Raw genomic sequence first — 13,016 nt, forward strand, 5'->3', positions numbered from 1 at the left:
ACAGGGTTTCTCTGTGGCTTTAGAGCCTGCCTAGAACTAGCTCTTGTAGACCAGGCTGGTCTCGAACTCACAGAGATCCGCCTGCCTCTGCCTCCCGAGTGCTGGGATTAAAGGCATGCGCCACCATCGCCCGGCAGTCATTGTCATTTTTAAAACCAGTGTTTCTCAACCTGTGGGTTGTGACTCTGTGTGTGCGTGTGTGTTTTGGGGGTAGAATGACCCTTTCACAGGGGTTGCCTAGGACTATCGGAAAACATAGGCATTTACATTATATTTACAACAGTGGCAAAATTACAGTAGCAATGGAAATAATTTTATGTTTGGGGGTTGATGGAGGAAGGTCATTGGTTAATTATAATAAAGAAACTGCTTGGCCCATTTTGATAGGCCCATTAGGTGGGTGGAGTAGGCAGAACAGAATGCTGGGAGGAAGAGGAAGTGAGCTCAGACTCGATAGCTAATGAGTTAATGAACCAAGCAGTGTTTAAAGGAATACAGTGTCCGTGTAATTATTTCGGGGCATAAGCTAGCAGGTGGCCGGGGTGCTGGGGAAGCAGCCCTGCAGCTCCTTCAAGAAGAAGTGAGCACAACATGCGGAACTGTATTAAAGGGACAGGACACAGCACTAGGAAGGTTGAGAACCACTGTCTTAAGCGAAGGGGCAGGTTGACCCCTGATGCTTGCTGGGCCCAGTGGGAATTACCTTTTATTTCCTTACTCACAGTCTCTCCCCACTGCACCCCCATTCTATCCAGAAACTTACTGTCCTTTTCTTTCCATTTAATTACTTAACCAGACAGGGTCTTTCTGTGTAAGCCAGGTTGGCCTCGAACTCACAGTCTTCTTGCCTCAACCTCCCCCGAGCTGGTATTTATGGGAGGTGATACCAAGCTTGGCTTAAATCCTCATTTTTCTCTAGGGGGAAACCTGTCCACTGCAAATTCACTTTGGGTTTGTGTTCCCCAACTAACACAGAAGAGCTTGTTGTGGGCATTTTGGGGAGAAGAGTTTAACAGACTCTAATTTGTGTGTGTGTGTGTGTGTGTGTGTGTGTGTGTGTGTGTAAACTGGAAGAGAAAGCTGGCCAGTTTGATGAATGTTAGTCTCTGGGATGTAAGATCTGGGATGAGTCTGCCCTGCCACCGCTTGGTCCCTCCTTCGTTGTCCAGATGACCGTCTTCCTGTCCTTGGAGGAGTCAGGCAAAGGCAGGGCTCTCCTCCTGGCGGTCCTTACTCTAGGTTTCTGTTTTTCAGAAGCCACCTCTGCCCTGTTGCTCAGGTCCTCCTGCCCAGACAGCTGTCATCACTAGGGTGGTCCAACACAAATGAGCCAGAGGGACTTTCTCTAACTGCACCCTGGGGGGAATTAGAAAATTAATACGTGTGTGTGTGTGTGTGTGTGTGTGTGTGTACGTGTGTGCAAGCCAGAGGACAATATGCCTTTTGCCTGCAGGCCCCCTGGCTACAGTGTTAAGTGTTATTACTTACCTAAAAATAACTATAAACTGGGGGCTGGAGAGATGGCTCAGTGGTTAAGAGCATTGCCTGCTCTTCCAAAGGTCCTGAGTTCAATTCCTGGCAACTACATGGTGGCTCACAACCATCTGTAATGAAGTCTGGTGCCCTCTTCTGGGCTGCAGACATACACACAGACAGACTATTGTATACATAATAAATAAATAAATAAATAAATAAAACTATAAACCATTTTATTAAATTATTTGACTCCATAACTGCATTTTTTAAAAAAGTGATATTCAGAAAAAATTTTAGAAAAGGGTTATTTTCCTTGGAACTACAGACGGTCAGTCTCTGGGGGATAATTACTGTGTGGCTTCTAGATAGTCCTTGTGAGTGTGTCCCTATTCTATCAATGGATGTAATCAACCCTCCTGTGACTCCTTTGTCTCATCTCCCATCACGGCTACCTTGCTCGCTCCATGCTGGTACCTGGTCTCTACGGCTCAAGCTCAGTATCTTCCCTGCCCCCAAGCCAAGACCTCTGGACCTGCTGTTTCTTGTTGTCACCCACTTCACCAGATACTGGTATAATCTGTTCCCTCACTCTATCTCTATCTGCTCAGATTCTCCCTCATGGAGAGAACGATGCTGACCCTAAAATAGCAGTCCCGGTCCATTTATATCTCTCCAGCCCGGGGCGATTTTTCTTCACTGTGTTAGTAACACTATGTTTATAGTCCGTAGCCGCTCTAACGAAGCATCTCTGTGTTACAAGAGTTTGCCCTCTCTCTCTCTCTCTCTCTCTCTCTCTCTCTCTCTCTCTCTCAAATAGAACTAAAGTAACAGTAAGTACGGCTTGTATCCGTCTTCTTCACCATTAGCTCTCCAGGCCCCGAACCGAGAAGGTCCTAACAAACAGCCCTTGAATTGGAATAAACAACCGAATGAGTCAATATTCTGTGTGCGTGCTTGCATGAGTTATGTATCTCATTTGCTCTGGCTGTTTGAGGAGGCTAGAGAGCACGGGGTCACCTGCATCTGGTGGTCGTGATGCCTGGTGCTGGGAACCAAGCTCAAGTCCTTTGCTAGAGCAGCAGTAAGTGCTCTTAGCGGCTGAGCCGTTGCTTCACCTTCCTATTTTATTTCTAATTCTGTATGATGTGCATGCATGCATGCATGCATGCATGTGTGTGCGTGCTTGTGTGTGTGCCTGCGCGTGCGTGCATGTGCATGAGTGCAAGTGCCCACAAAGGCCAGAGATGCTGGATCCCCTTGGAGCTGGAGTTACAAGTGGCCGTGAGCTGCCAAACATCATTCCTCTGGAAGAGCAGCACTAGTTCATAACTGCGGAGCCCCCTCTCCAGTCCCAAGCGTCTCTCAGTTTCAAAAAGGTCCCTGGCAAGCCAAGACAGTTGCCTTCCACTCCTCCGGCTCTGGAGCTATCTTGAGCTCATAACCCCACTTGCCATTGTGAGTTTCTGATTAGCCCCAAGCTGTATTTTTGGGCGACTTATTTGAGTCAACAAACTTGTGAGCAAACATTTGCTGAGTATTTATTCCGACATTTTCTTATTGCTGGAAGGAAGATGCAGGATAATGAGTTAAATAAATATGGTCGTGGCCTTAGGTGGAATTCGAATTCAACAAAGGAGATTGTACATAAAGAACGGATTTAAAGAGGGCTGTGGAGATGGCCCAGAGCACTTGCCGTCAAAGTATGAGGACCGAGTTGGGGTACCAAGACCCATGTAAAGAAATGGCCCAAATGCCTACAAGTCCACCACTGGGATGGAGACTGTGGAGACAGTGTGTCCCTGGAGCCCCTGGCTAGTTCACCTGGCCCAAATACCTATAAGACCTCCGCTGGGATGGAGACTGTGGAGACAGTGTGTCCCTGGAGCCCCTGGCTAGTTTGCCTGGCCCAAATGCTGAGCTTCAGGCTCAGTGAGACTGCTTTGAGGGAATAAGGGGAGGGCGAGAGAGAGCAACACACAAGGCCCTCCTGCATTTAGGGACATAGATGTATGAAGCTCCCCCCTCACCCCCCAAGAAACGATCTTAATATAAATGCAATAAATAATTAAGCCACCATTCCCCAGGACCTCCAAATTAGCAATGTTCATTTGAGTTTAATAATTTTAATTGGATCAATGAGAAGAAAATTTGAATTTTTCCTAAAACGAATGTTGCTTTTTTTTTTTCTCTGCAAAGTAAGGTATATTGAATAATTGTGCCCAAAGATGCCAGGTTCTGCATCCTGGAATGTGGAAATGTTACCTTATTTGAGAGAGAAAAAAGGGGGGTGGTCTTTGTGAACCATGAGGAGGGGAATGATCTTAGATTCTCTAGCTCATCCCCAAATGCAAATCTCCTCTGTCCTATGAGAGGGAGACACAGCCAGGAGAGAATCCCATTTGACCCCAGAGGCAAAATTGAGGGACATGCCCAAAAGCCCATAAAAGTCAACAGCTATTAGGGCTGGAAGAGGCAAGGACTACCCTTTTCCCCATGCCTCTGGAGGGAGCAAGGAACCTGGAAGCCACCTCCAGGACACTGTTTTTAATTCTTGGCTCTCAGAGGTGTGACAAAATAGATTCGCGTCGTGATTGTTTTTAATTGTCAACAATGAACACAATCTGAATTGCCTGGGACTAGGGCACGTTACTGAGGGGACTGTCGAGAGTGGATGGGTTTGTGGTACATCTCTGTGGCAATTTCTTCTTCGCTCCTTCCCTCCCTTCTTTCCTTCGCCTCCCCCTCCCACAAACAGGGTCTTATTGTACATTCCTGGACAGCCTGGAATTTACTCTGTAGACCTGACTGGCATCAACACAGAGATGCACCTGCCTCTTCCTCCCATGTGCTGTGATTAATGGCATGTGCTACCACCGCCTGGCCAGAAGGGTTTTCTTAATTGAGCGCGGAAGACCGTTCTTGAATGTGGGAAGCACTGCGGGGGCATGTGACAGTCAAGGGACAATCTGTAGGGGTCAACTTTCTTCTTACATCGCATGAGTCCTAAGGATTGAACTCAGATGGTTAGGCGCGGTGGCAAGCACTTACGCTTGCCTCCCGAAAACCCCTAGCGCTGCTTTTTTTATGTTTTATTTTATTATTTTTATGTGCGCGGGTATTTTGCCTGCATGTACGTCTTTGCCACTTGCATTCAGTGCCCTAGGAAGCCAGAAGAGGGCATCAGAGCCTCTAAAGTTAAAAGACTGAGCGGCCATGTGAGTGTTAGGAATCGAACTCAGGTCCTCTGGAGAGCAGACAGTGCTCTTAACCTCTGAGCCACCTCTTCAACTTTAAACTGGTTTTGTCCAAGTCTTTTTTTTTTTTTTGTCATAGCAACAGGAAATAAAACTAGGACAGTCAGTTTGTGGTAATTCTGTTACAGGAGTCAACCTGAATAACTTGAACGTTGCAGAAAAAAAAACTTTTTTTTTTTATTATTTATTCCTTAGATGGGATCTCTATCAACCCACTTACCCAAGAAGCAGAAGAGAAGCCCCGCAGCCCCGCATCCTCCAGCCCCAATATGAACACCGTCTTGCCTTCCTATGCAACCTCACAGACTGCTTTCTTCCTATTTAATTTCACACCGTGGCCAGTAAACAGTCTTCAGAGCAGTCTTCCTGCCTACACAGTTCTGAAACGATAGCTTTGCCATTTATTTGTCTTCGATGGTGGCCATGTAGCTATTCTCCAAAATTGGGATGCTATGTATAATACCACAGTGAATATAGTTGTATACCAATTATTCGAGTTAACTTTCAATTATTATTCTCAAATTGGGTCCTAGAGTTACTGGATTAAAGAGCACAACAAGTTTATAACCTTGATCATAATTTCAAATAACGGGGGAGGAGGAGGGAAATGGGAGGCAGTGGCGGGAAAGAGACAGAAATCTTCAATAAATAAATTAAAAAAAATAATTTCAAATAACTTCCCGGGGTGCCCACCTAATTCACATTTCCAGTAGAAGATTATAAAAAGTGGGTTTTCTCACAGGCTTGCCAGCATGAAATGTAATGTTGAAATTTCTTCTCAAGCGTGTGATCATCAATTAGAGCACATGCTAGTTTTGCGGAGAACTCAGGCTTGTTTCCCAGCACCCCCAAAAAGCTCACAGCCACCTGCGACTCCAGTTCCAGGGCTCCAGTGCCCTCTTGAGCACCCACATGTGTATGGTGCACAGAAACTCATGGAGGGACACACATGTACATGTAAATTTAAACAAACAAATCTGTAAAAATTAACATACAAGCTGGGCGGCAGTGGTGGCGCGTGCCTTTAATTCCAGGACTCAGAGGCAGAGGCAGGCAGATCTCTGTGAGTTTGAGGCCAGCCTGGTCTACACAGAGAGTTCCAGGACAGCCAGGACTGTTACACACACACACACACACACACACACACACACACACACACACACTAACATGCAAATATATTTTTCTAGTAGTTTTTACATAATTACGTTTTTCTGAATTGTCTGTTGAAATTTTTTACTCATTTATTAAGTGAGATATGGTGTGTTTTTCTTTTTATTGTAACAGTTCTCTACAATTAAGGAATATTACTGTTTGTCATTTATTAAGAATTCTTAAATATTTATGAATATGAGTGCTCTATTTCCATATATACCAGCACGACAGCAGAGGGTGTCATGTGAGCCACCATGTGGTTGCTGAGAATTGAACTCAGGACCTCTAACGGAACAGGCAGTGCTCTTAACCACTGAGCCATTTCTCCAGCCCGAATGGAGTATTTTTAACAGATGGTCTCACGTAGCCCTGACTGGCCTCCCACTTGGCATACGGCTGCAGCTGACCCTGAATTCTCAACCCTTTTTCTTCATATCCCAGTGCTGAGGTTACAGGGGTGCACCACCATGCCCTGCTGAAGACTATGTATACAGTGTGTCGAATCCCCTGAAACTGGGGTTACAGATGCTTGTGAACCACCAACCATGTGGGTCCCCTGGAAGAGCAGCCAGTTCTCTGAACTACTAAGTCATTTCTCTAGCCCAAGGGAAGAAAATCAGTGTGTGTGTGTGTGTGTGTGTGTGTGTGTGTGTGTGTGTGTGTACTCCATTTCTCTGGCAACCTAAAATAGTTTTTATAATTAATATTTGCGTTTTAATGTTATCGGCGTATTTTTTAGCATAGGAAAGATAACGCATATGTGGTTCAGCTTGTCAAATTTGGCTTTTGTTATCTTTCCCTCTGCTTTTGTTGTGCGGACATTCTTCAGCACTCTGAGACCAGCAAATGGTAAGAAGGCAGGCGTTTTGCCCGGTAGTTAGCTGGCTCTCAGCACGGCTTGTGAACTTTGTCCTTCATTGGGTCTCCTGCTATGCTACTTAGTAGCTGAGACTTTCCAGATCCCACACTGTATCTGAGGGGTGTGGGAGTTGAGCTGAACTTGAGTCTTTATCACCACCTATGAGCAGTACTCTTCTGTGAGTGAGCGACAGTAAGACCAGCTTCCTAAGGAACTAAGAGAGATCCTAACCGAGTAACCACGTAGTTACACGGCAGCTGTTAGCATTATTAACATTACTCTCCCATTGATATCTTAAATCCTCGCATTAATCCAGTGAGGTAGTATTTGGCTCCAGCCATGCAAGTAAGCTGAACAAATTGTGACAGCGTAATAAGACTGTAATTTTCGTCACATTTCCAAAGGGGAGCTTATAACGTCCCCTCCTCCATTACTGCGGTCAAAGAAACCCACCAAAGGACAAATCTGCAGCATCATTAGTATCAGGAGCTCCTACCTCTGCAGAGATTAGTAACCAAAACAACACATTCCCCTTTGACTTTTTAGTGTCCATAAACTGTTTAAATTCAAGTCATTTCCTTCGATCAGATGAAAAGCTGACCAAATGCTGCCTTCTGGCTTTTTGGTTTTCTTTTTCCCCTGTTTTTTCTATTCTCCCAGTCCCTGTGAAAGGACCAAAAGATGAACACTGTCAGGGAAGGAGTGGGGATGGAGGAGTTGACCCAAGGCTGTTGACAAAATAGGAAGAAATGGCTTCTGAAGTTTCTTATCAAGACCTACCCTAGCTCTACACCAGCAGCTACCAGTCGGTGGAGTTGCCAGCATTTATAATTAAGTTTTTGTGTGCTTTGGGCTATTGTTATTTCACTAACAATCATGTATTCTGTGGAGAGGTTATGAAAATTAGTATATAAAAGAGTAAATACTACATACCATTAAGATAAATACCACCCTTGAATTTCCATCCTTTTAAAAAATTACTTTTTCTTACAATATTACTTGCGGTGTGTGTGTGTGTGTGTGTGTGTGTGTGTGTGTGTGTGCACGTGTGCCATGGCACGTGTGTGCATGTCACAGGACAAGTTGTGGGCATCGGCTCTCTCCCTCTACTGTGTTGGTCTCAGAGACTGACCTTGAGGGTGGGCAGCTGAACCACTTTACCATTGTGAGCCTGCTTTTCTTTTAAGATTTATTTATATGTATGTAATTGTGCCTTCGTGAATTGATGTGCACCACATGAATGCTGGATACCCAAGGAGGCCAGAGAGAAATGGAATTACAGGTGAATTTTAATGACTGAACCATCTCTCCGATCTTCCCAAGTCTTCCTTAATATACATTTATGTTGTTTTTTCCCAACTTTTCAATTATTACTGTAACCTTGTTCCTGTATCAGTGAAAACACTTAAATCCATGGTGAGGTTCCAAGCCCAATTCTTAAGAATAATTTTTCTTACTAGGCAGTGGTGGCTCATGCCTTTAATCCCCTCACTTGAGAGACAGAAGCAGGTGAATCTTTGAGTTCGAAGCCAGCCTGGTCTACAAAGTGGGTTCTAGGACAGCTAGGGCTACACAGAGAAATCTGTCTTGAAAAAAAAATCTACTCCTCCAAAAAAGAATAATTATCCATTTATTTGTGTGTGACTTTGAATGAAGGAACTTTTCACGTGGTCCCAAGTTTATTAAGGGATATGGGGAAACATCCTGTCGCACCACTAGAGCCCAGATCTGTTTCCTTTCTATCTCTGATGCTAATTCGAGCGGTCCCCCTGGCTCCTGCCCTCTCACACTCCACTGGCCTTGTGGGGACAAGTAAGTGCTCAGTGTACCTTCCTCAGTAACCCTCTGAGTTGTTCTAATTTCTTTCCTCTCCAGACTTAGTTCTGTGGTCAATTATCTTAGCAACTTCCATCCCTCTCCCCTTTTGCTTTTCCATTAAACCACCTATTCTATAATCTATCTATGTATCTATGTGTTACGCCCTATTTTAGTCTTTTTATTTGTTAAAAATTTTAATTGACATGCTTGGTATTAGCTCTCACTATAACATTGTCAGAACAAAATCCGTTCTTGTTGAGTCTGCCCTCCATTCTGGTCTCTGTCTGAGTTCCTCTTGTCCCCTTCCACCCACCAAAGTCTCCTTCTACATTCATGTTACATGTGTCCTCTGGACCTCCCCCATTTTCTACACACCCTTTCCCCCTTTCTGGGTCTACACTCTAGTGTCCTAGCTTGTACCCACACTTACACACCCACTGGCACACACACACACACACACACACACACACACACACACACACACACACACACACCATCATGAGCTCGCATCAGAATGTGAGCGAAAACATCCAGGCTTTGTCTCCCCTGCGCCTGGCTCCCTGACTTTACTGTTTGCTTTATGCATGTGTTTGGGGCTATTATTCTCTTTTCTGCTCACCCATGGGCGCCTCATTGATGGCCATGCTGCTTGGGTGTAGCTATTCTGTTCTTGGGTGTAGCTATCAGAGGCCCACTGGCCAGCCCATCCTCTCTCCCCCTGGTCCAGGTGCTTTTCTGTTCCTTCTCTTCTTATCTTTCTGACCTGTCTTTTGATGTTTGGGGGGTTCTCTCTCCCTTTTCTCCCTACTGGTCTTTGTCCTCGATCCCCCAACAAAACCAGAAGGAACCCTCTTTTGAAAAGGAACCATCTTGGCTTATAGCAAGCGCTGGGGGGGGAGGGGCTCAGATTCCTGCCCTGCCTCTGTTGTGTGACCTTGGGCCAGCCACTTTACTTCTTTGGTTCTCAGTTTCCTCCCGGTACAATGGGGCACATTCAGTTGAATAAACAAAGAAATAATTTAAGCCAGCTCTTAAAACAAACAGCACCATTCTGAAAACGCAAGAAAGAGCGAGCTAGCAAACTGCCCTCCTCCCCTCGCCATCTTTACTTCCACCACGATGCTGAGATAATGCCAACCAGCTGGTGAATTTTATTATTGTTATTTCAGTGTTCAAACTGCCCTTGGCCGGTCCATGCATCCCACCCGCTAACCACAATGAAAATCCAAACACTCACCGTGAATTTCTCATAGAGCTCGTAGGTCAGGAGGGGGTTGGGCAGCTCCCTGAAGTACAGCTTGCACAGGGAGCCCACACAGTGGATGTCTTGGAGGTACACTTCCCTTGTCAGATCTGGACATTGATCTGAGCCGAACTCTTGCCTGAAACAACACAGACGGAGACATAACAATCCCAGGGAACAGGCGCTCGATGTCAGCAGCCGCTCGGAGGCACGGGGTAAAAAGAGCCTACACGGCTGATCTGCCTGTACTCTTGACCTCCCTTCTACTCCGGGCACCAGGAGGTTGGAGAGGCACCACTTTCGGAGGCTGAAGCTTGCATGGAAGTACGCTGTGACCTGAAGTCAGAAAACTCATTTGAGAACAGACGTACCCATGGCACTGTATCTGTGCCTTGGTCACAGGCACTGGGAGGGTATGAAAAGTTTGCCAGAAGAGCCTGCTGAGATTTCAGCTTCCCCTAAACCTTACTCAAAATTAAAACTCTTTTTTTTAAACCAGTGATACCCAAAACCAGAAAGAGGGGTGAGATGAGGTGGGCAAGGGTGGGGAGAGTGTCATGTCTCATCACAGACCGCCACAGGCATGTCACAAATTTCTTCATCTGGATACTCAAACTCAAGGCTTAAGGACCTAAATCAACTTGCGTATTGACTTTGCAATAGGAGTGTTCTACAGAAACAGGAGGATTGCACTGAGTTCCAGCCTGGGCTACAGACTAAGATCCTATCTCAAAAAAAATTTAAAATATATATTTTTATTATTTTAAAATATTTATACTAAACAAGCATATAATAAATATATTTTAAAAACCACTAAACATTCTTTTGGTGTTATAAATAATGAGCAAAATAATGTCTATTAAATTAATCACAGGAAAAATATATATTTCAATATATTTCATATGTTCTATATACAGTCTCTCTCTCTATTTTTTAGCTTAAAGGTTCTTATGATCATCCATTTAAAAAAATTACTGTTGTACGGGGGAGGTAGAGGGCACACTTGCTATTGGTTGTGTATGAAGATCAGAGGATGATTTCATGGAGTCTCTCTACTTATGTAGGCTCCAGGGATGGAACTCAGATCACAGGACTTGCCCGGCAAGCATCTTTACTCGTGGTGCCATATCACTGGCCTCAAGTAACTTCAAAACGTTAGCATTTATTAGAGACATGTACAATTACTTCTAATTTCACAACCACCTGAAATATTAAAAGTGTATCCAAAGAAAATCTCCCCTAAGGGCCTTAGAGTTCTGAGTACGGTGTGAGGGTCCCCAGTCTAACTGGGCTTTAGAGAGAACAGGTTTCCTAACTTGTCATTTAGATCACATGAGGCAAATCCAATCCACCAGAGAAGCACAAACCCTACCCAAGACAAAGAAAAAGGCGCTTTCATTGGAAAGCGTTTCACCAGGCTGGGAGCCCCCTGATTAGTTAGTGTTAGAACTGCCAGGCAGCCATGCCTCACGGAGGCCATCTTTCCGTTTCTTGGGACTCCCAACAAGTGCCAGCAGGGACCCAACAAAGGCAGGCTCACTGGGGGAGTCTGGGCTCTTCTGTTGGCTTACCTTAGCCGCTGGATGTTTGAGGTGACGCCCGAGAGACGGTAGATCCCATCCACAATGCCGTGAGTCTCTATAAATTCAGCACAGCTCTTCAGTACGTATGGAACTGTGGATGTGAAGAGAACAGCCGATATTAGATGGAAATCTGTCCTGTAGAGACTTACCCCTCACCATGCAGGTAAGTTCAAAGAGAAACAGGATGGGGTTCAGGATAGTTACAAGCGGGGACAATTGCTCCTTTATTTATTAATAAAGTTAATAAAGTTTCAAATTCTCATGTGTTTGAGGTCCAGTGGGTGTGGTGGTGCACATCTGTAATCTGAACACTGGGGAGCCGGTTTCATACAAACACGCAAACAAATAAAACACCCCCCCCATCTTAATATGTCTTAAGAATTTTTTCCTTCCTGTGAGTAACTGATGCATGCCCTCATTTAAAAGGTGAGAACCCCAGTCCTTTCTTCTAGTCGTTTATTTAAATGGGTCATCTATAAAAGGGTCTGCTGTGGCCTCTTGTATTTGCATCCCCCCCCAGGTTCAGAGCCCCCTAGTGGTAGGGAATGGCTGTGCAGGTTTTCTCCCGGGCTGACGCTGAAGGGCCATAGACAGAGTGACGGAATGACACATGTCTTTGAGATGCACAGTAAGTTATTTCTACCTGGGTCCTTTGACCAGTCTGCCTGAGGTCCCCTTGTGAGAGTGTGGTGAATGGTGACTTGGTGTGGGATCGCCCAAGTCTCAGACTGAAGTGTTTTATGGTTGCTGGATACCTACGGGTGACTGACATAGGTCCTCCATGAACTAAGGATTGGTTAGTGTTGTGCTACCCCTCCCAACACACACCCAATCCTTTCTTGGATTGGACTAATGCCAATTCATTCTTGTTTATTGCACAAGCTTCCTCCTAAATGCAAGTTCATACTGGACTGGCTCTTTCTCATTTTGAGATAGGCCAAGTTAGCCTTGAAATCATCAAGCTTCCCAAGTATTGGGTTTAGGCAACCGCCACCACATCTGGCTTAGATCAAACCTTTGTCTTGGTAATACTAGTCGTTCAAATCCAACATTCTACCTAGACACAAGGTATTGGTTTCAATAGTCTCATTATTGCTACGGGTGCTGGAGGATGTAACCCCGTGCTGCTCGGATACAAGGCATGAACTCTGTCACTAAGCCACAACCTCACCCACTGACAATGTCTTTGAAGCATTTCCTTTCTCTTGCTGCTTTCAAATAATTGTAAGTTAGGCCCTTACTCAAGTCCATCGTTCTTAAAAATACCCTGCCCATCCCTACAGGCGAACGCATACCAGGGCCTCTCCCTTCAACAACACATCCTTATTCTGTTCATGGCTTATCCTGCAAGACGGGAACTGGGGACCAGCTTCCAGTTAACCCAGGCACAAAGGGGTCAGGGAGTGGATTTGGGGTTGGAAATATCAGAGGCCAGAGACCGCAGAGGTGGATCCACTTCCTGTGAGTGAGTCGAGGGCAGGGGTGGGGTGTGTGAGCAAGCCAGACTCCCAGATCCTTCTCCCATCTCTGAGCAGAAAAGGTACAGTTGGATCTCCTTTATTGCATAGGAACTTTGCTAAGTCTGTGTGTCTTACCCTAAAGAGAGAAACACAAAGAATGCCAGTGCGCGC

General features: G+C 45.3%; 1 protein-coding gene across 2 annotated transcripts in view; it reads right to left on the reverse strand.

Annotated features, from left to right (window-relative positions):
- Arhgap31 (Rho GTPase activating protein 31) overlaps nucleotides 1-13,016 on the reverse strand; it is a 109,774-nt gene that overhangs the window by 27,316 nt on the left and 69,442 nt on the right. For both annotated transcript variants that reach the window (XM_050148953.1, XM_050148954.1), the window contains exons 2-3: nucleotides 11,374-11,476; nucleotides 9,797-9,941 (exon numbers count right to left, since the gene is read on the reverse strand). In XM_050148953.1, the coding sequence (XP_050004910.1) occupies nucleotides 9,797-9,941; nucleotides 11,374-11,476 (248 nt within the window). The remainder of the gene's footprint in view (nucleotides 1-9,796; nucleotides 9,942-11,373; nucleotides 11,477-13,016) is intronic.

Source organism: Alexandromys fortis, unplaced genomic scaffold, assembly GCF_014885135.2.
Source record: "Alexandromys fortis isolate MF-2015 unplaced genomic scaffold, M_Fortis_MF-2015_v1.1 scaffold_4, whole genome shotgun sequence".
NCBI lineage: Eukaryota > Metazoa > Chordata > Mammalia > Rodentia > Cricetidae > Alexandromys > Alexandromys fortis.